This window comes from Hydractinia symbiolongicarpus, chromosome 11 (genome assembly GCF_029227915.1).
Source record: "Hydractinia symbiolongicarpus strain clone_291-10 chromosome 11, HSymV2.1, whole genome shotgun sequence".
Classification (NCBI taxonomy): Eukaryota; Metazoa; Cnidaria; class Hydrozoa; order Anthoathecata; family Hydractiniidae; genus Hydractinia; species Hydractinia symbiolongicarpus.
The window spans coordinates 11,868,950-11,892,057 of NC_079885.1; the positions used below are offsets into that span (position 1 = coordinate 11,868,950).

At 31.7% G+C, this 23,108-nt stretch overlaps 1 protein-coding gene across 1 annotated transcript; it reads left to right on the plus strand.

Moving 5' to 3' along the window:
* The first annotated feature begins 2,793 nt into the window (after positions 1 to 2,793).
* On the plus strand, positions 2,794 to 22,696 carry LOC130614892 (ankyrin repeat domain-containing protein 27-like). The gene is made up of 34 exons (XM_057436362.1): positions 2,794 to 2,937; positions 5,744 to 5,863; positions 6,287 to 6,346; positions 6,482 to 6,569; positions 6,687 to 6,767; positions 8,402 to 8,496; positions 8,709 to 8,768; positions 8,875 to 8,931; positions 9,121 to 9,186; positions 9,256 to 9,332; positions 9,545 to 9,590; positions 10,066 to 10,147; positions 10,227 to 10,299; positions 10,418 to 10,480; positions 10,559 to 10,643; positions 11,959 to 12,048; positions 12,263 to 12,393; positions 12,824 to 12,906; positions 13,400 to 13,515; positions 13,783 to 13,875; positions 14,767 to 14,884; positions 15,249 to 15,343; positions 15,571 to 15,645; positions 16,115 to 16,195; positions 16,505 to 16,549; positions 17,109 to 17,234; positions 17,428 to 17,628; positions 18,489 to 18,608; positions 18,877 to 18,938; positions 19,031 to 19,127; positions 19,324 to 19,408; positions 19,643 to 19,982; positions 20,468 to 20,540; positions 20,796 to 22,696. Exons 1-34 carry the CDS (start codon positions 2,839 to 2,841, stop codon positions 21,387 to 21,389), a joined length of 3,777 nt encoding a protein of 1,258 aa, XP_057292345.1. The 5' UTR covers positions 2,794 to 2,838; the 3' UTR covers positions 21,390 to 22,696.
* Positions 22,697 to 23,108: the final 412 nt, after the last annotated feature.

The window sequence follows — 23,108 nt, forward strand, 5'->3', positions numbered from 1 at the left end:
AAAAGCTTTGCAGTAAAACAATAAAGTATATAATTTTTATAACTGAGTTTCATTATTTAAAAATGTTAAAAATAATTTAAATTTAGCGACTTCAAAATTACATGGAAAATTAATTGTGCATAAAACTGTATTGATATTAAAAAAGTCCAACATGCATGTTTTTTGCTTTAAAGACTTTTTGCATTTTTAAAAAAACATTTCATTTCTATTATGTATATATATTTATTTTTAAAAAACTTTGAGAAAAGCTTTTGCAGCATAACTTTATTACTATGTCTTTGTGGGTGTATTATACTTAGGGAAATTTACTTTTTGCTTCAATAACTGGTTATTTTGTAGGGGATTTCCTCTTTAAGAAGTCATATTTAGCCTTTCACGGCGTATCATAACCTTTTACTTTATATATCATTTTGATAATTTTCAAAAAACCAACAGTGCTGTTTTAGTCCTGCAAAGGTTCATTCCTGGCACAGGAAAATATTTGTACTGTAGCAAACATGTATCTTAATGTTAAAATTCCTTATATGAGTCTTTTTAGATTGGTGTCATGATTACAGTACTGTAAAAATATTTGTTAACATCATGGTTCGTGTTTTTCTTGCGCTACACACAAATGACAAAAGTCCACAATGCATATTTTATTGTGGTGTACACGATTAAAAATTAAACTTTGAATCATAGCCTCTATGATAATTTTTTTCTATTGTTACAACAACAAAGAATAAATTACTGAATAATTAAGTTAAATTAAAAACCAACGGTTATAAAAAAGTTAACAATTTGATTTTAATTGTTCGTAAATCTAGCTATTTTATTAGATTTTTGATCCTTCGTCAAACGAGCAGCGACAAAAAGTTGTTTAAAAATCATGAAAATTGGATCATAGAAAGCGAAAAAAGGTTGCTGATTGTTTTTAAAAATCATAAAAACGGCATCGTACAAAGTGAAAAGATCACCATAGATTGTTTAAAAATAATGGAAACTGCATCATAGAAAGCGAAAAGATCGCTGTAAATTGTTTAAAATACATGACTAAGGGATCATAGAAAGCAAAAAGAATGCTGTAGATCATTTAAAAATCATAAAAACGGCATCGTGGAAAGTGAAAAGATCGCCAGAAATCATTTAAAAATCATGGAAACGGGATCGTAAAAAGTGAAAAGATAGCTGTAAATCGTTTAAAATTTATAAGGGATCGTAGAAAGCAAAAAGATTGCCGTAGTTGTTTAAAAATCATGAAAACAGGACCGTAGAAAGTGAAAAGATCGCTGTAGATTGTTTAAAAATCATGGAAACGGCATCGTAGAAAGCGAAAAGATCCCCTTAGATTGTTTAATAATCATGAAAACGGGATCATAGAAATATGTCAAGCAAGAGCAAAAAACATTATGCTTCATGGAACAAGATAAAAGCTGAAATAAACAAATTATATAACTTTTATGAAACACATATTTTTTTAACAATAACAATAACAAGAAATTGTGGAGCTTGCGAATATGATCGTGGAACACATGATTGTTTGTGAAAACAATGATATTTTGAAATTTTTTAATTGTGCAGACCACAATGTCATCTCGGTTCCCATGCACCTTACTCGAACACGATGTTAACAAACCTTTTGGCAGTACTATACTTATACTAGTTACAGTCAGATATACATTTTTATTTAAATATTAAAAATTAGGCTTTTTTTAGTTACTTCATAGTAATGATGGAAGCTGTGTTTGTTATAAACATTAGAAACCAAAAGAAACAGTTTTCAACAGATCTATGTATTTACTGACAAGAATTTGGGGGCATGCTGCATCCCATAATGAACAAAATGTTTTTGTGTCAGAAAAGATAAGGGTCCTGTTTATCCTAATGTTTATCCTAAAATCTATGTTCAGTGATATTTTTACTAATTTTAGTACCTTTAGTGGTACAAACATGGCCTGGTTTACACCTTGTTGTATTGCTGTTTTTGCATTTGTTCTTCTTTATAAAAATTACACTACAAGGTTGTTTTTCTCAAGGATGTTTTCAAAAGAAATGCTTGCCAATATGGTGTTAGTTGACTCTTGCATTTACACATTTCTCAGTAGAATTTTTACACCTGAAATGGTGCACACTGCTCCTAAGAAGGAATTTATATTTGTTTTACTTTCTTCAGTATTACGTAGCTTGATGTTGGAACAAGTTTACAGTGATAAATTGCCTTGTTGTAAGATATTAGTAATTTTTCATGCTATTATAAGACTCCATTAATTACTTCGATTTAAGGATAGAATTCCAAAACTTTTACGATCCAGCCTAGTTTATCGATTTAAATGTAGCAGCTGTAATGTCACTCATTATGTCAAAACTAACTTGAACCATGCTTGTAGAGACATAATCATGTGGTGCAGTATGCCCCGAAAGCTTGTCCGTATATTCAGTATATATGTATATACAGTAAAGTTTATTTTCATATTTTTATTGCTGTTGCTTATGAATTCTAATAGACTCCTCGCTGAAAATATTATAAAGATTCTGTCACACAGCTCATTGTTGTTTGAACAAAAAGTTTCCCTGAGTTGATATTTCTTCGGACCAGCTGATGATAAAACTAACAATATGTAAACACCTTTTTTTGCAATAAAAATAGTCCTCGGGCTAAGGCCAATCCTTTTTATTTCAGGGTCATTTTCAATAACTCAAGTTATAAAGATTGTGGCATAATTTATTGGCCACCATTCATAATAATGATATGGTGGCCAATAAATTAGCTCCAGTCTTTTGTCTGTTTTTAAGTTTTGACATTGTGAAGAGGCTATATGTGTATTTTATTTACAGAAATAAATAAAAAACTATCAGGCCATGGATTATGATGAAGATTTGCTTGTTAATCCTTTTTATAAAGCATTGACTACCAAAGGAAAAGAGTTATACCAGCATGCAACAGACAACAGGTGGACGGTAAGTTTGTTTCACTGTAAAGAATTGTTTTAACCAATACTTTATTAAAAAACAGTTTTTTTCTTTAAAATGCCTTTTGTCTGGCAGTGTATTGTGTTTGTAAAGAATGTGGACTTTTAACCTTTTAAGGACTCTATGGAATTAGGCTAAAAAAGCTGAAATATTGTAACATTTTGTGTTTACCTTTTTGTCAGCATCCCCTTTTTATGCTTAAAAGAAAGAAATTATTTTATATCATTGTAAAATAATGAAAGCATGTTTGTAGAAGGTTAATCCTATTCGTGCTTCCCCACTCTTAAACTTTTTTTAATAACTTTTTATGTGTTTATAGGTACACCTTCAAATTTTGTGACTTTTCCTAACTTTTATGTAGCTTTTTTCCCCAAAATATTTTGGGGGAATTATGCTGAAGTTTTGCCATGGCAACACTTTTTTATGTTGAGTAACATTCTGAAAAAAATATTTTTGCTAACTTCTTACCTTACATTGTTATATTATTTTGTGTCTTATGTGTATTAATATTGTTACTAAGTTCTTCGCAACTATACAACAATTATTGATTCCATTGTTCTTACTGTCATGTATTTTTATTGTTATATCATTGATTTTTTTCTGACTCCTCTGATGTTTTTCCCATTCCCCCTATGACGTCATCATAATTTTTACATCTGCTCCAATCCATAAGAAACAAGTCAGAAACGTAAGAATATAACCAAACAAAACTAGATTCATATACTAAAATCGGGCAATATTTTTTTGAATCTAAATAATTTAGTTAAATTAACGTTGCTAAGTAAGACAAATTTACACCAAATTTAAATACTTCTCTAATATCTCAAATATGTAAACAGCAATTATGACTTTCTATAATATCATTTCACATTCAAAATCGTTAACAAAATTCAAAGTTAGTGCTGAATTTGATGACGTCAACAACAAAAAACTATTATTGATCATTCTGATTTGATTTAAATGTTTTCTCAAATTAAACACAATGAGACAAAAAACCACCTGAAATATGTTGAAATTCCTTTCGTTTTACAGGTTTGCTGATAAGAATTGTAATCCAATAAAATCATCATATCAGATTTTTAAAAAAACATTGTGCACACCAACCTCATTTCGCATGCACAAAAATTGGCGCACACGAAATATTTTGCAGTACTTTGAGAGTGAGAGAATCAAACCAACTCAATGTAACATTTATCTTTTCTTCAAACACATGTTTTTTTTGCAATGTAATTTACAGAACATCGATAAAACTCATATTGTTTTTAATATATGGTTGTGTTTACTTAAGTGATTGAATAGAATTACAAACTTTTTTTTTTCTTTACAATTTAATCTGGAGGGTGAAGTCAACACTTTTTTTTATCTCATTTACATTTTTAAACTAGGCCTGTTTTTTATCTTTTTTTTTCAAAAATATTACTTATTGTAAACTTGCATTCTGTACCCATGTTGAGCATTATAAATTTGACAATTCAAGGCTAATTATAATACCATGAACCAGAACTTTATTTTTTTTCTCTAGCTTTAATTATGAAAACCTTTTATGTGTCCAAAATAGAAGTGTGTTTTTTTTAAAAAATCTTGAAAATAGTAACAGGGGGTAGGAAATGTGTCACTATTGTTTAAAAAATGGTCGTTTTTGACCATGGTGAAGCAGGCAAAAGTTGTGAAAGCAATTTCTAAATTTTTTCAGGCAGTGGATAAGGCTGTATTTAAGTGAGTTAAAAAACCTGACTTTAGAGGGCTATCAAGGTAAATTTACCAGCAGTGCAAATGTTATTGGAGACAGCGATGAATACTCATCAACTGAAGAAACTCAGTCTTTTTAAATAAGATAAAGTTGTTGTTTTTGCTAGGAACCTTAAAAAAAGTATGTTACTGAAACTCTTGTTCTTCTTTTTTCAGTTTGTCCCTGCCTTCTGTTTTATTTCTGACTCATTTTTCCTTGTTGGTAAAGTTGATCCCTTTTATTTTTCATTCCAAATGGTATGCTTCAGAACAAATATCGGATGAACTTATACCAAATTTTAATTTATATATTTAGTTTGATTGGTTGTCTGCAGAATTATTTGTTACAATAAAAATTATTATCATTAACATTTATTGGGGTTCCATAAATTATACAACAAGATTTCTTCCTTAACTTGAAGTATTAAGTATATATAAAAAAAATATTGTATATTATATGTACATAAATGGATAAAAATAGAATAAAATGTTTAAATAAAGTTTTTAAAATTAAATGTTTGCATGTGAGACCTATAACTAGTCTTTTTTAGAACTCTTTGTGACAAACTTATATCATCCATAGTAGAAAAAACACATTTAAAAACATTCAGCATAGGAAAAGTGTGTTTCGGCAATTTTATATGACTTGAATTGCGGGCTTTTTCAATAAAACTTTTTGTATGTGTTTTGCATTTGTCAACTTCTCATCAAGTTTTGCCTTTCGCATCTATGTAGCACACCTAAATCAATTTTTCCTTGGTTAGCATAAAATTGTTCCGAAAGCTAAGACTACAACAACAACAACAATATTCTGAGATATTATTGAGTTAATCTAACATTAAAGGTGAATAGAAAACAGAGTTCTGTAAATCTTTCTATTTCTTTATATTGTTCTAATGTTTATAATCTGTTTCAATGCAACTTCAGTTAACCAAGAAAAATAAAACAGAAGATGGTTTAGAGCTCCCAAGCAATTGAGCATGCCCTAAAATGGCCTCATAAAGGCAGCCCCAGAAACCTCAGGAAATGTCAAGAAATATTTTCATTATTTTTTTTTTGTTTGCAGGTATGTATCCCAAGGAAAGGAACGACATCTCGTTCACAATATAAGAAAGAACAATTTGAAACACATCTCCTTCAACTGTTAAATGAAACAAATAATACATACCAAACAGTAAATGAAAAGGTAAGTTTTACGCCTTACGCCTTGTAAAAATCATTTAGTGTATAAATTATCAGTAACTCAAGGAGAAAGTTATGGAGTTTGTTTGGTCTGAAAAAGTCAAAGAAAACACCCTTTTAAAAAAAATTTTATGTATCAAGAATCTTTTTATATTTTATGACAGTCATTTTTGCATTGGTATTTACTTTACTCACAAGATTTTTGTATACGTTTCATTTATTTGAGTTGTTTGTTCTCTTGTTTCTTTGAAATGCCTTGTCATCGCAGTCAGAATAAAATTGTTATTCAATTTAGAACGTATAGGAAAATATTATACTATGTTTAGTGGTCTTGAAATTTATTTAAAAATTTCTATAGCCAGCCCGATCTGTTGATGTTATTGAATCTTTCACTCATATCTATTTTTGTTATATGTTTACTTTCCAGGAGGTCAAAATTAATGGGTCATTCATTGTTACAACAAAGGGATTTGAAGATGTTAAATCTGTAAGTTCATGATATTAGTGCAGTGTTTGATTTGTTTCCTTTTAAATATACTTTTATTCTGGATTAAGGCATTTTGTAATGCTTTACTTAATTAAATATTGAATAAAAAAAAGTTTTTTATTTGAATTAATTTAGATTCAAATACTATTTGAAGAGACATTTTTTAACAGAAACGAAGAAAGTTATCATGTTTTATGCATAGATCAACCTCTTGGCGGTGGAGGTACTTACACATACAGCATATTACTTTTGTTTTTGTTGTTGTTTTTTAACAGTTGTTACGGATTGTTGTATTTCTGTTGCAATTGGATATTAACATCTCTGTGCATATTATTTTTAGCATTTTCGTCCCATGCACAGCCTGTTGTTCAGAGTTTGGAGACTTTACAAAACTGTATTGATTTTCTGTGGTCTGGTACAGGTATATTAACTTTAATTTTAAAAGAGTAGTCAATTACTTTAACACTTGATTAAATGTGTGGTGTAAATATAAAAGGAAACAAAACACAGCTCTTTTTGATGAAATGTCACTATTTCTGTGCAAAGCTCGATAAAAAACTCCAAAATAATACATATACATGATCCTACAATTTGTTTTCCATTTTAATCCAACAATTCATAGGCTGCTTCTATTTTTTTTAAAAAAAATTTGTTAATTGTCTGGGCTCTTTAAGAATAACACATAATAGAACATTGTATTATGAAATAAATTTAAACAACATCCTTCACATTGGAACGCAATTGTATATTTGGGGCATGGATCGGGATGCCAGGCAACAAGATTAAACAAGGACAGGCGAGTCAGACCCATGTATTGCCAGATAATCATAATCGGATAATAACACCAAATGTTTGCCCAAGGCAAAGACAGTAATAAACCCAGCATATGCACTTGAATGGTATGACACACAATGAAAGGTATACCTTGGCTGCACTCCATTGTTAGTGTCTCCCAAGAAATATCTCCTTATTCTCTTCATCATAATGCTATGAGACACTCACAATGACATGTATATCTTACTCCATTGTGAGTGTTTCCCACAGCATATCTCATTTTTCTCTCCATCATAATGCACTTCAATGGTATGACACACTCACAATGACATGTACATCTTGGCTGCACTTCATCATGAATGTCTCCCAGGGCATTACATTCTCATTTCTCATTATTCTCTTCCTATTCTTTAAAATAAATAATAATATTATAAACTAATGATATAGAATAATAATATCAAGTAATGATATAATAAACTAGCCACACCCATGTATCTGTCCAACCTTTTTGGCTGACTTGGCAAACCTAACATCCCGGTCAGTAAAACAGACACATGGTAATTAGCCAGGACTATTGCTCCCACTGCTGGACTAAAACCTTGACAACGTTCTTAGCAAAATGGTTGTTCATGGAAACCGTGCAGCTAAAGCAACAGTGTCTCCATATTTTTGATGCGTTGGTGATAAGCCAGTCCAAACCAGTCACACATTGCACTTAGCAACACTCTGTCTTTAACAATGGTCGTGATGACGAATGTTATGTGGTGACGAGTCAGTGATACTCCCCATCCTTTGACCAGAGTTGCATCACATAAAAACAAAAGAAGTGTTGTTACTTTGGCAAAACCTACATAGCATTATTAATAGTATAGGGAGGGCGAGTGGGAATCTTTAGCTCTAACTGTTGCTTATAAACCCAAAATTTTAAATGGACAATGTACAGGTATTTGTAGCCTTGTCCTAAAAAACCAGGCATCTTAGAGGTCTGATACCTGATAATTAAAAGAAGCAGGTAGGCATGGCAACCCTCCTATCGTGTATTGGCCAATATAGTCTTAAACCCTTATATCTGATCCTAAGAACATTAGTATGTACAAAGCAACAGGGAAGTTACTGCAGTCATCACAATTAACATGAGCTAATTGTTTAATAAACAATGTAACTTGAAATTCTTTGTATGGCATCAAGAGCTTGCTGATGAAGGAAAATTTAACATTTTTTTTCTATCTTTTAATAACATATTTTTCAATCAGCTATTATTTATCATATTTTCTTTATTAGGCACAAAGCGATCACAGCGACATATTAATGAAATAATTAGTTTGTTTAACTCAACATACACAAGACTGGCATCAGAATCTGTTCGTCATACAATGGTATTCATTGCTTGTATAAAATATAATAACACTAACAAAACAAAAATGGCCTCACAATAGAAATCAGGAAGTCAGGATGTGATACATTTGTGAACTCATATATTGATTGTTTAACTAGAAACAGATGCAATGCTATAAGTTACAGATGACAAACAAAGTATGTGTAAAAACGAGTGCTTTTTTAAAAAATTTAATGGTTATATGTAATTTAGGACGCTGTTAATGCTGTGTTTACAAGAGCTATACAAGCATGCTTAAAAGAATCTCATTTGGTAAGTCCATTTGCTTGTTGCATTAAACTGCTTTAATTTGCTTGTTGCATGAGGCTGCTTTAGAAAGATAAACAATGGTGTTATTGATATATAGTTTTATTTTTAGAGAAGACCTGCAATGTCTAATAAAGCATTTATGGATAACTTAAAAGTAGCTGTTGAGGTAGGAATCTCAGAGATTTTGCATTCACCCTCCTCTTTTTTTAACTTTTATGCGTTTTGACAAAATTTAGGTTTTTTATGTATCAGTGTGTATGATAAATAAAAGCCAGCTATTATGAGGTTAAAGCGATCCATTCGTGTTATTATGTTATTCTGCAACCTTCATTAACAATTAACTATATATTTTTAGACCTATGTTACGGATGGTGTATTCAAACATGTTTTCAAAGGGATAAGCTCGTTTTTAACAGAAGAAGTATGTGTACTTGTACTTTTGCATTGTCTTCTGTAAAAGAAGATGATCTACAATGGTTGTATCGCTTAGGATGCTGCTTTCAACAAAACTACACGGAACTTAGCTGATTTACAAGTAAAAGATTTGGGAATTAACACACAATTATGGTACGCCGATAAGATTTAAGTAGCTCTTCTGAATAAGCTGTATAATTTACAAAATTTACCTGCATGGGTCACCACAAAAACTAGAGTATTGCCAAGAATTGGCAATACTTGAAAGACGTTCAATTTTCGATATGTTGCAGGGTCTCCTAAATTGTCTGTTACTGCAGAATCTATAGGATATGGAGTAAAATAGCTACATTTATACATTTCAGCAAAAACATACCTAAAGCAAAGAAGATTCTCTCTAACCTAAACAAGGTATTATTTTATATTAAATTTTAAGAGTATTAAAAGATCCACGAATCACATACATAATAACAGGAAAATTTCTTTTGGTAGAAATTTTAAATTATATTGTGAGTACAAAATAGACGATCTATTTAGGCCAGAACGCTGGATTACCCAAGATTTATAGGTATCCATTTGTAAGCATACACAGACGTTAATTATATATCCTATAATAGGTGTTTATAAGAATATGCATAAGCATTGACTTGTTTTCTATATTGTTATAAAATAAAGAAGGTTTCTGATCTATTATACATACAGTAGACACTCTCATTCTTGACTCTTATCTATCTCAAACATCTCTGATAGAAATTCAATATCTTATCAAAGTTTGAGTAATTTTTTTCTCAACAATGTTCTTAAACAGACTCTCAAAAATTATTTCTTTGTCACCAGTATTATGATAATTTGTACATGATTAAAAAAAATTTTCTCAATATCTTAGTTCACTACACCATTGGAAAAGCTCTACGTTTTAAAATTTACTATTGCTTCTATGTCAGAAGCATCGAGACTGAGAAAAGAAGGTACAGTGAATTGTGTTTTCTTTTGTTAACTCCCTTTTCATACCCTTGTGATTTAGGAACAAACATAATTCCCTTTTAGATGATTTGGTGACTGCTGATGACCTGTTACCTGCACTTGTTTTTCTCGTTGTAAAGTCTGAAATTCCAAACTGGTAAGAATTGATTATCTTTATTCTTGAAATGATTATAAAACATCCTAAAGAGCCTTATTTGTTGTTTTTTTACCACTCACCACAAACTTCACACCATACCTTTCCTGGCTAACGTTAGGTTGGCAAATCTCTCATACATGCAGAACTTTCATTTCTCCAGAAGTAAAAGCGATGAATTTCAGTAAGTACACTACTTTATTAATTATATTTCAACAATTTTTGCTATTGCTGCTTTCTACAGTATTGTAATTTAACTTAGATTTTACTTATCATCAACAGAAGCGGCCATTGAGCATGTTAGATCTGGTCGTTTAGACAGCTTGATTACGATGAACCACATGCAGGTATATACATATATAGGTACATTGCATGTGTACTTTGAGGGACTAATGTGTTTGCAGAAAAAACTGCAGCTTTTGCGGGTTTTTGGAAAATCCGTTAAAAGTTTATTCCTGCGCGAAGTAAGGTCAGTTATAAACCGCAAACAAAAGTTTCTCAAAAATGTTTTAATCAGAAAGATCTTCTTGGAATTTCTGTAACACAAAGTTCATGAAAAAGAGTCGGAACTAAAGAAAAAAATTGTGTAGATCTGCAGAAGCTTTTTCCTGCAAACACTCTCTTCCCTTAAGTATATTTAACATCAGAATAAATCAATTTGGAGAAATCTTCTGATTCCTTTAAGTAAAACAATGTAATAAAAGCTTATAATATGAACATTTATTGTGCAGGTTATGGTAATTAAAATCTTATGGAGTATTAGTAGTATAGAATTTTGTTAGGGAATGATTGAGGTGACAGTAACCCTTCTTTTAGCTCCCCAAACAGTTGCATTACGTACTCAGTATTTTATGTATACATAAATTTTTTTTACTATCTCTTGAAAATATGGACCTTGAGATGTACAAAAATGATTTTCACTTTTCATCTAAATTACTGAGTCAGCAAGAATTTCTAGTTAGGAATATATAATAAAGAAGAAAAGAGATTTTAAGAGTTTCATCTTTTAACTACCTTATAACTTTTCTTCTACTTCTGTTTTTAAATAACTTTGATTTAATTTTGGTGAAAAGGAGTTGAGAATGTTTTTATAACAATGGGCTTTTTTTTGCAAGATTCTTAGGTAGCAGGAATAAAAATATTTGGGAATAAAAATATTTCTGCACACGTTTCCATCGCTGCATGATTTGCATCATTTTGAAGAACAACAAAAATGATACCGAAATTTGAAGTTCGCGTAGTGCAGTACTCTAAAATTTCCACATTACGCGCCATATTATCGTTTCTCGTTAATAATTATGTAATCTTTTTTGCATGATATTTCAAGTTTAAAGAAAAAATGTTGGAACTGAATATTTTTGTGATAGAGAATAGTATTGGAGATAATCGTGACGACAGTGTTATAAAATATAGATATATTTATATTTTTTTAGTAGCTAATTATGTAAAATTTGGATTTTGAAAGGGTTACTGCCACCTTAGAAATCAGTAGAAAGCACCAGTCAGGGAAAATGAAGTTTTAGTGTTGTTGTGGTTGGTTGTTGTTGCTGTTGTTTTGTCCCAATAAGATATGCCTATTATTATTTTATATTATTTTATATTATATTATATTATATTATATTATATTATATTATATTATATATACGTACATTTAAAATTTAGAGACAGAATGTTGTAAATAGTCTTTTTCAAAGACTGGATTCAACTAATGAAAAAAATTGCGGGCCTTCAGCTGTGGATATTTTATTTGAAGTAAGTTGTTGCAAAAACTTTTTCGTTGTATCCATTATGTTATTTTTTTCTATAAAATTTATTATCCCATCTTTTATTTTTGGTGTTTTGATGAAAGATGATCTACATTGTCCTATGCTATTTCAGGGATTAGACTGTTCTGTGTCTATCCCGAGAGTAATAATTGTTTTAATAGCGCTTAAAATTACTATCTAACCGTCTTACTTAATTTTAGAATATCCGATCAAATAAACTGGTGGAAGTTACGAAGATGTTAAATGATAGTATCACAGCTATGAAAGAAGCAACAGAGCTGATGTGCCATCCGTTATGTTCTTGTGATGCTTGTGAAAAGCTCCTCACGAGGTTTAATTTATTTAATTTTGTGAATTCTCCAAACCTTAAAACTGCAAATGTTTCTTCCCGCAAGAATGTATGACATGGCGAGTACCTGCATAATAATTATTTAGTTTAAGGATCAAAACATTAACCTGACAGTTCAGTAATTTTAATTTGTTATTTAAACTACAATCAAGCCTATTTATAAAATCTATTTTTCTTTAAGTTTTTTTTGACTACGTTGTAAGTTGTACACATACCCATTATGAATTACATAAATTCTTAAAAAAGCAGTGTTTCAAAGTGCATGGTGTGAGAAAAGCAGGCTGTTAGAAAAATTTCAGTAAAACCATCCCTAAATTAACCTGTCTCGAAACTTTAAATCAATTACTTTCTGTGTCCACTTTGAGTTTGCTGGTCCTTCTTAAACGTTTTTGAATTTTTTGCTTTTTTGTAGTAAACGCAAGGATCCAACTGCAGTCACAGTCTTTTCACGAGATGACATTGGATGCACTGCTCTTCACCAGGCTGCTGAATTTGGTACCGTTATTTATATATTTATAGTATCGTATATACATGGTAAAACCACTTCTGCTTAAATGGTAAAGAATGCCTCTCTCTTTTTTAAATCCATACTCTAAAAAGTTGTCCCTTTTTTTATATTGGCTGATTTATCAAACTCAGTTATTTTTTCCTTCTACGCTATATTTCTACTTTAAAAACATTTCCCTGTTTAAGTTCTATTTCCTAAACCTGTCTTAACTCGTGTAGCGATGCCATCTTAGAAATTATCAAAAAAGGTTAATTAACAACTGTTTGTGCGTATTTTTAATACGCACACATTCATCCTTACAAAAATTGATTGGTTTATTCTTTAAAGAAAATACTAAGATTTTCTATTAAATCTAACATTCCCACTTTTCACTAAAGAACCAAGTTTTATAAACATCTTGCAAAAGCTTTTTACGTTTTTTTATCTGTTTATACAAACTTAAACAAATTTTTATTTATTTTTAAACTATGTATTTTCTAGGTTGTGAGGCTATTATTTACGAGCTGATAAAGAAAGGTGGTGTGGTTAATGCAACCAATTATCATGGGAGTACGCCACTGCATCTTGCATGCCAAAGAGGCCATCACAAAGTCACTGTATGTTGAAGTTGTTACAGAGGGGTTCTGTCTGAACAGCAAATTACGACGCTTCAATTATCAGCTGAATTGTCCTTAAAATTATATCTTGAAATTTATGTTATATTTTTGACATGATTTTCAATGCACTTTTTTCTGCTTAAAATGAGTAGTTTAACAAAAACATCCAAAAAAATAGTAAATTTACAGCCTAAAAATGTAACCAGGACATTTGTTTTTAATTTTTATTTCCAGTTTGTGGTAATATTTCCACAAATGTACCTTTAGGTTATTTTAACTCATTATGGTGCAGATATAAATGCTTGTGATAATGCTAACAATACACCACTACATCTCGCTGTGGCAAATGGTCATGAAATGGTAAGTTTATTTACACATCAAGGACCAGCCATAACGTGTATTCAAGCTGCCAGCTTTTTTGTGTAAGGAGAACAAACAAGTACATTTTCATGATAATTACTTACAATTATGGACTTGTTTTGCAACAGAGCAAGTCTCGCTTAATGTTTGGTTGTGTGTATTTATTTTTTTGATTTGTAAGCAGGTAGTATTGCGTAAGAAATGTGTGTTTTTTAAGGCTTGTTACTATGAAACTTGTAACTGTTGTGCAACAAATTCTAATGTGTATTTAACAAAGTCAACACTGACTATTGTACAACGGTTGCTCCACACGGACTGAACGGTTGCTCAACACTGACTGAACGGTTGCTCAACACGGACTGAACGGTTGTTCAACACGGACTGAACGGTTGCTCAACACGGACTGTTGTACAACGGTTGCTCAACACTGACTGTTGTACAATGGTTGCTCAACACGGACTGTTATACAACGGTTGCTCAACACTGACTGTTGTACAACGGTTGTACAACAGTCAGTGCTGTACAACGGTTGCTCAGCACGGACTGAACGGTTGCTCAACACTGATTGTTGTACAACGATTGCTCCACACTTTCTTTTTGTTCATGCCTTGAGCATGAAGGCGTTTATTAGGAAACCGTAGGTTACCATTCTGAAATTCCTGGAAATTACGATTCATACGATTTTAAAAAATTCTAAAATCTTGGGGTGTTTATTTAGAGTACATTTTTTATCTTTTTTATGCATCATGTGTTTATAACTATAAACACATGATGCATAAAGTTTTTAGGTCCCCTGATAAGACTTTTTCTTCCACATTTACGATAAGGAATCTGAAGGGCTCGTGTAACTCGTGTTATTACAGCAGTGTTATGTTTGTGACCACTTTTTAGTGCGTAGAGTATCTCTGTTCTGGTACAATGGTAAACAACGATCAACAAAAACTTGATATAGATGCTGCAAACGAACATGGCGACTCTGCTTTGCACATTGCCAGTCGATGGGGATTCAGTATGTAACCCTTTAGTGTTTGTTTAGGTCGTGTGGAACAAATTACTATCAAACCAATTGTGATTTTGTCTCTGAGTTACAAATATCTAAGCTTTTGAATGTGAATTCATTAGAAAATCTCTTTTGCAATTATTTACTGCCTCAAGCAGAGTTTTTGTGGATTTCTTGTCGCAAGTCTTCTTATACCTGTGTCTGGATTTGTTACCAAGTCAATCATGCTTCCTAAGCTTGTGGGAGAGATTGTTTTTTTTCGTATGTCGTCAAGCTTACAAATAAAAATACTACTGCCACTTTTACAGGAGAAAAGTTGGGTTTTTGTTTGATAAAAATATTTCACTTGTCATACCGAAAATTCTTTTGATAGGCAAGTTGGTGTTTCTGCTATTGAAAAATGGTGCATCGAATGACATCAAGAATAAAAACAAAAACACTCCGTTGCAGTGTGCCTTAAATATAAAGGTACGTTAAACGATAATTTTGTCACCTAGCAGGGTTCACTCTACTTAGCAGGGTTCACTCTACTTAGCAGGGTTTTGCTGTACTTTTAAGCAATATCTATAAAATAATCTTTTTATTAAACCCCTCAAAGTTTTGACAAATAAAACTAATTTTTGATTTACTGTGGAAAATATTGCTACATCCTTACTTGTTTTGTTTGTTAAGGAGAAGAATTATCCTTACTTTAGATTCAAGAAATATTTTTGCAAGATACCCAGGATGAACAAAAAGAAGATGGTTACATCTATCTACCTTTTTCCAATGTGAGTAGGTTTGTGTTTTAAAGTGCTTTCATTGTTGTTAGTTGTGAAATAATGCTATGGTCAAACTTACGCAGAACATATATTGATTAGTCTAATCTCGATAGCCTTTCATTGTTGTTAGTTGTGAAATAATGCTACGAGTTTCTGTTTAAAAACAATGAATGTTTTAGTTTGCGAGAGTTGACTGTTACCTTTCGTGTAAAGTTCGTACGTAATTTTCGTACGTAATTTTTGGTCAACTTTTATTTCGTACAGAAATTACGCGCAAAACGTTTAGCGTGATATTTAACGCTCAAAAATAAAAGAAGCGTATCCTATTTTTTCTTGTTTGTGTTTTCACAAAAATAGGATGTTTATATTTCCTGGAGTGTCAGTTGTCAATTTGAGACAACGGAATTAACGGAAAACTTGTTTAAATATCATTGCTAGTTATTGGTTGTGAAAGACACTTTATCTGTCTTTTGTGTAGCAATCGGCAATGCAGCAACCAACCACAACCGATGGTGATATGTCACGTGACTCGCCGAAGACATCGAGAAGAAAACGCGATGTATGTGTGTGTACTTTCAGTTGTACGTTACCGTGGTGTACACTTATTTTAGTGTGCGTGCCAGTTTTGATACTAAAAAACTCGGTTGGTCATTTAGGGAATATTTTAATGCATTATTGATATTGCCAATAAAGTCAAAATTTGTTAATTATATATATATTTTTTTTGCTATCCCATGCATTTGCACATTCATCCAATGTAAAATCTGCGACACAAGCATATAAACAACATCACATTTGGGACCTTAAGCTATACAAAAGCATCCGCCATCTTGCCATACAGTGAACCGAAACCTTATATTATTTTTAGTTTGCGACTCTTCTAAAAGCAGTGGCGGCTGGAGACATTGAATTGGTGAGTACTCGAGATTTTTTTGTATTAATTTTACATCACGAACATAAAACATGGCTTCTTGTTACAAAACTTTGGAACGTTCGTTCTGCTCTCCAATTTTGGTTGTTTTCTTGCTTTATCAACATTTTGGATTTATTATTATTAAAAGGTCCGGTTCATCTCTACAGCAAAAAAGAAAAGAAAAAATTCACAATATCAACTTTTATGTTGACACCCTCTTGAAAATTTGTCCATTTTAAAAAAAATTTCATTGCAACTGGCCATTCTAGAATGGCCTAAATTACCCTCTAACTTAAAATGTCAAAGCAGTGGCCACCTTTTTTAATAAAATATAATAAATTTCGAATTAAAAACAAAGTTAATTCGGGTTATTTGAATTTTCAACGTGATGTTGATGTGTTTTTTTCAATATTTAGGTGGTATTAATTTTAAAATAAAAAGCCCGGGAATTTAAATATATAACGACTGGCTGTTATATCTGTTAACCTTATGATTGGAAGAAAAAACAAACAACAGGGTGGAGATGCAGTAGAGTTAATATGATAAATGAATTTTCTAGGTTGAGCAGAAACTTGGATTACCAAACGAAAGTGATGCGGTTGCAGATGATCCTGACGTCGGACGTATAGAAGACATGTTATGTCATCCACTTTGTCAATGCGAAAAGTGTGCATTGCTTCAAAAGGTGTCCTTTTTGTTCCTGTCTCTATTATTTTTATTGTTACTAGGGCTGAGCAGTATGAGATTATTATTTTCAGAACGCAGGTTGTAGGTCACACACAGGTTACGTAGAGGGGACTGAATTCGCTTCCAGGACTCTCAATTATACCAAAACTTCCGTATATTTGCACCCATACTAATAAATTTCTTGTTTTTAGAAAGTTGTAAACGAATCCATTTCAATAAACGCCAATATGAGCAACCAAGATGGAGTGTGTGCTCTCCATGTCGCTTCACTGCATGGTTATGAAAAGATAGTGAATCTGTTGTTTAAGAGAGCGGGTGCAGATCCCAACGTGAAAACAAAAACAAATCATCGTACGCCGTTACATTTGGCTTGTCAATACAATAACATCGAGGTAGTTACCAGCAATGTGATTAAGTTCTAACTTTTCTTTGTGGTTTTTAATGCGCTCTTTTCGGGTGAATGAAGATGAAGTTAGGGTGGCTCATGTTAGTTGCTAATAACAAAGGCTTTAATATTGGATGGTAATTCAACCTTAAATTGATTATTTATTATTTTTTTTTTATTGATTAAGTTTTATCTAAATTTACAAAATAAATTATTCCGTTCCAAAATAAAATCTACAAATGAATTATTTGCTAAAAATATTCTTTCCAGAATATTTGAAAATCAATAGCAAATGTGGAGTTAATATTTTATGAAACATCGAAAGTTTGTAGAATGTGGGAACCGAGGTTTTAAAACTAGAGTGGAAGGGTGAAAGATGGCCAAAAATGCTTGAACTGTAATAAAATGCTGTAGTCTACCCCGCGCAGACAATATTGTATACTCCCAAATGTTTTGCATTTGTGAGCCATTTTTTGTGTCTTTACCTAGAAGACTCAATGTGTTAGTTAGCACCTTTCTTCGTGCGCATTATGCGTTCTAATAAGTTTTTGTAGCGTGTACTTTGTTACGTTTTTCTGCTTAATTATATTTAAGCCTTTTGTTTTGTTTTTTTTCGTTTGTTTTTTTCTTGTTAAACTGTAACGTTTGTTAATTGATTTCATCCGTTGTAGTTATGAAACGAACGAAAAGCTTCTGTGATATGAGCAAATTGAATTGACGATGAATGGACCTGAAATTAAATAAAATTGCGAAAAAGTGCTAGTAGATTTGCGAAAATTTAAGTTCTTTGTTAGGGTTAGGTCATTTTGCGAAAATATTTATCAACTTGACGTATTTTCCATGAACAGAAGTTGTGTTTTTGTCTAGTGTGTTTCATTTCTGTTGAAAAACGGTGCAAAGGTTAATATAAAAGATTCTGGTGGAAACACAGCCTTACATTTTTGCTGCACAAATGGTCATATCGGACCAGCCATCTTGCTTCTACAGGTAAGATTTTTTTTGAGATGTTACTCAAACTGGTGATATTTTGTTTTACATATTGTGTAGTAATTTACATGCAACGCACCTGATGCGTTTTTCACATGAGGTGGAATGAAAAGGAAAGATATTTTGCCTTCTCGAAACACATGAATCTTTTCGTTGGCAATGCATTCAATTAGACACTCTGAGGCTCTTTTAATATTTGGCGCTAAACAAGACGAGAACCTTGATTATTTTACACATGTGTTGACTTTTCCATTTCTGTGATGTTTAGAGCGGAGCTAATGTGAACAGTGTAAATCAAAGAGGTAACACTCCCCTTCATGATTCATCCAGGTATGTCTCCCCTGTAGTGAATTTACTCCCTTTGAAAAGTAAATCTGTTTAAAAACTTTTCCCTTTTTTTATTTTAACATTTTTCAATTCAGATGGAATTTCGTTGACTTGTCTCGCTTACTCCTGTATTACAACGCGTCGACTGATGTGAAAAACAAAATGCGGATGACGCCTTTGCAATACGCTAGGGTGAGTGTACACTAGCATTTTAAGACTTCACTGTCAGCAGGCTGTCTTCCACCATTGTTGTGTAAAGTTTAAATAACAAGCAAAAACCTTGGACGAGCCTCCAAGCATGAACTGATGGACTTTTTAATTGGAAGTTTTGCCTCGCTTACCTATGCAGAAATAATTTTACTTCTTTAAGTTTGTTTTATTGTTATAGGGAGAAGAAGTTCAATCTTTATTGGAAACAGCAATTCTAAAGAAAAAGAAAGATACCGATCTGGAAAGTAACGTAAACAAAAGAGGTTGTTTGTTTATTTGTGTGTGTTTTTAATTGTTTTTTTTATTGTTTGTTTGTTTGTTGTTTTGTTTCGCATATGTAACATGGTGTATTTATTTATTTATTTATTTATTTATTTATTTATTTATTTATTTATTTATTTATTTATTTATTTATTTATTTATTTATTTATTTATTTATTTATTTATTTATTTATTTATTTATTTATTTATTTATTTATTTATTTATTTATTTCTAGTCTCAAGACTTTCGTTTAACGACGACAGCAACGAAGAGATCTTATTTAATCCGTCTACACAACTCACAACAAGTAATACCATTATGAACTCGTGTAAAAATGACACAAAAGGAGGGACACCATATGACCATTCCTTTGTTAGGCAATCTTTAGCAGACACAAACAGTAAAAATACTGATAGTTCTACTAGTTGCTCCAACTGTGCAACTTCAAAATACGGAAATAAATCTGACGTACAAAAAGTCTGTCGGCCGACTGTGGCCGACCTCTTTGATGCATTTGAAGAACAAAATTTGAGGCGTCTGAACGAGATAGCTAATGGAATCCGAAATTTTGATAGGTAGGGACTGGTCATTTAATTTTGCTTGCTATAACTTACACTTTCATTTTTTTACTTGTTAAGCCTTTACGAAGTTTATTTGTCGATCTTAAATTATAAAAATCTTATATAAGGTTTCGATAAGGTTATCGAGGAAAAAACAGGGAAAGTGGCTAATTTTGAAAATAAAAGTTTTTCATCACTGACTGTGAATTTTTCCTAACTAGGAACAAACGTTATCACCAGTCTATTATTTCTTGAAATGTTCCAATTGTGTTCCTACTTATGTCAATCAACCAGTTTTCATATTCACTATAAAGTTTAATGATTACAGAAGAGGGAAAGATAGAAAAAAAAAATACATGGCAACTTTAGTCGGAGAGGGAATGATAGAAAAAAAGAAAACACACGGCAATGTTTTCAAAACCCAACTTAAGTCGATGAGTATAATGCCATGCATTGATGACTGACAGTTTCCCTGACTTACCTAAATATGATTTTTTTAGGGATAAAAGCTTGCGAAAAGTTTCTACAACAGACAAAAGTTTTTCTTATCTTGATCAGCACTACAAAACAATGGTAAGGTTTCATCCTTGTTTCCACTGCTCTTTGTTATTTCTTTTTATATGGACAGATAAATAAAAAACAAAAAGCCCTGGGAATGAGGTCGGATAAAGTTGATAAATTAGCCCCTATTGAAAAGAGTTAATATTTTCAGTATTCTGATTTAATCATGGATGCAGAAATACATAAATACAAATATATATACATTTTTATTTTAGCAAATCGAGCAAAACAGACACAGTTCCTAAAGTTCGTTTTTGTTTCATTTAGGTGTCTATTCAACGGTTTAACCAATCGATTCTTAAACATGTTGACATTATTCAATTGGAGAAAATTAAAGACAAGTCCGTCACGTCAAAACCAAATGAGACATTATATTTACCTCCTGACAGTACTAGTGTCAGTAGCCATTCCTCAAATAGAACTGAAAATTCTAATATACATGACGGACAATCCGACAAAAGTGTCGCGTCTGAACTTGAGTCGCCCATGATCGGTTCTGACGAATTATCATATGATTTTCCAACTTCTGATCTACCAGAAGGTGACTTAGATTTTTCAAACTATCAAACTTTAACACCTCATGAATTAGAGGAAAGCCTTGTGTCGGAAAAAGAACAAAGTTTTGAAGACTGGTTTGAGACGGAGATAGCTACTGATTCAGCGGATGAAGAAACCGAAGAAGCTGTCCATGTTGTTGTTGATCTGGAGACTCCACACGAAACGCTAAGCACTCCGCAGGCTGAGCATATAGAGGAGTTATTAAGTGAAGCTATTCACGATGATGAGAACAGCTTAGTACAACCTATAACGCCTGTGCGTCTAGTTCTTGTAGAAGATGATCATTTGTTTATCCCTAGGTGATATAAGTTTGGTTCCCTTCGGGACAAAAAGGGACCGTAGCGCGCCTGGAAAACTTGAAATTTTATGTCATATTTGAAAAACAATAAAAAATCCGGAAAAAGATCAGAATAAGGCCGACCTTTTTATTTAATAAATAATTAGCCCGGGGCTTTTTTAACCTTTACTTCACTCGGGGTTTAACATTTATATGTTCTTACAAAAAAACACAAATTTCTGCTGACGTCAATATTTTTTTATGATTTCAATGTTTTATTCTGGTTTTAAAATCTGGGAAAGTCATCGATATTTTTTGTTCAATTTTGACTAGTCAGTAAAAAGTCGGGGATTTCTGATTCTTTAAATTGATATTTTCTCTTTCTTTTGAATTATATTGACTAAAAACTTCATCCAATTTTTTAAATTAGAGCAGTCTGTTGTTCGTTCATTATCAAAAATCTTCCGTACGGGATCCACACAAAATTCAGGGAATTTTATTTGGATCTTGCGGATCTTGTGAATTGTTCGAAAATAGCCTCCACAGTTTTGTCTTTTTTGAAGATCTAGGTTGGGTTAAATTCACTCATCAAAGCTTCTGGAATTTGGAATCGTTGGATAAGAATCCATCCAGAAATTACGTACGCACTGGGGAAGGAAGGGGTCAAACTAAAACCGTACAGATGCGTACGTACACAGTTTGATTATCTGTAATTTCATGTTTTTACATTTTGATATTTCAAAATTGTCTACATTGAGTCTGTTAAAACAAGTCTTTAATCGAAATAGAGGGCATTTATTTACGTACTGTTAAGATGGAATGAGATGTTTTGCAAGTGTGCAACCTTCTATAATATGAAGTTCTTCCTTAAAAATGAAAAATTTTTACTTTTAACATCTGAATTAAATGAAAAAGTTGGAAGGGGTGTAATTTTAGCGAACATATGCGTACGTAAGGAAATGAGTAAGGAGGTGATGAGCAATTTGGTGCGTACGTATTTTATGGATGGCCCTAAAAGTTTTAATTATTTTACCTATTCAAGAACTGTTTTCAAGCGAAAATTGTTTTCTTTTTTTGAGTAATTGAAAATTATTGGTAGAAGTATAGCAGGATCTAACAAAACTCTTTCTCATCCGAAACGGATCTTCCCAATGACTTGGCTTATTAATTTTTACATCGTATTGTGATTATCAATTCTATGACAACTGAATTTTTGTTTTTTGTGTTCGTAACTGATTAAGTGACGAAGCATTATGATTTGACTTAATCTTCTTCCGTGTTTAAATGTATTATTTTGAATTAAGATTTAGAAATTATTTCTATACACTTTAAATTATTTTTTAAATAAATGTTATTAACTTGACTAACGCCCTATTTGACGTTGGTAACCCTACCCTTCCTGGTTATCATTTTTTTCTTTATGTGGAGTGAATGTCTCATCACCAACACAAAGTCCATTTTATCAATTTTTTTTATTCAGCTGGCACTTTGATATACACGTGTTTTTTACATAAAAACCTTGAATGTTATGGTGGGGATTTTTTCAAAAATAAAGAATATATTAAGACTGTACTCACTCTGAGTCCTTCAATGAAGAAGAGCAAAATACTGTAAGTCTAGAATTGTAAAACATTGCCGAAAAGTGTTAAAAAATAAGAACATTCAGCGTCAGGTGAAATTTAGACCTTTTTATAAAAATATGCGTATAGAGCTGGTGATGTATGAATGGCGAACTTCATCTTCGC

Bases quoted from the DNA above. Each gene is read 5' to 3' on its own strand.
- LOC130614892 (XM_057436362.1), top strand. From the start codon at position 2,839: ATGGATTATGATGAAGATTTGCTTGTTAATCCTTTTTATAAAGCATTG. The intron at 6,570-6,686 runs GTACTTACACAT...TATTATTTTTAG, and splicing joins TCAACCTCTTGGCGGTGGAG to CATTTTCGTCCCATGCACAG. The intron at 20,541-20,795 runs GTAAGGTTTCAT...TGTTTCATTTAG, and splicing joins ATCAGCACTACAAAACAATG to GTGTCTATTCAACGGTTTAA.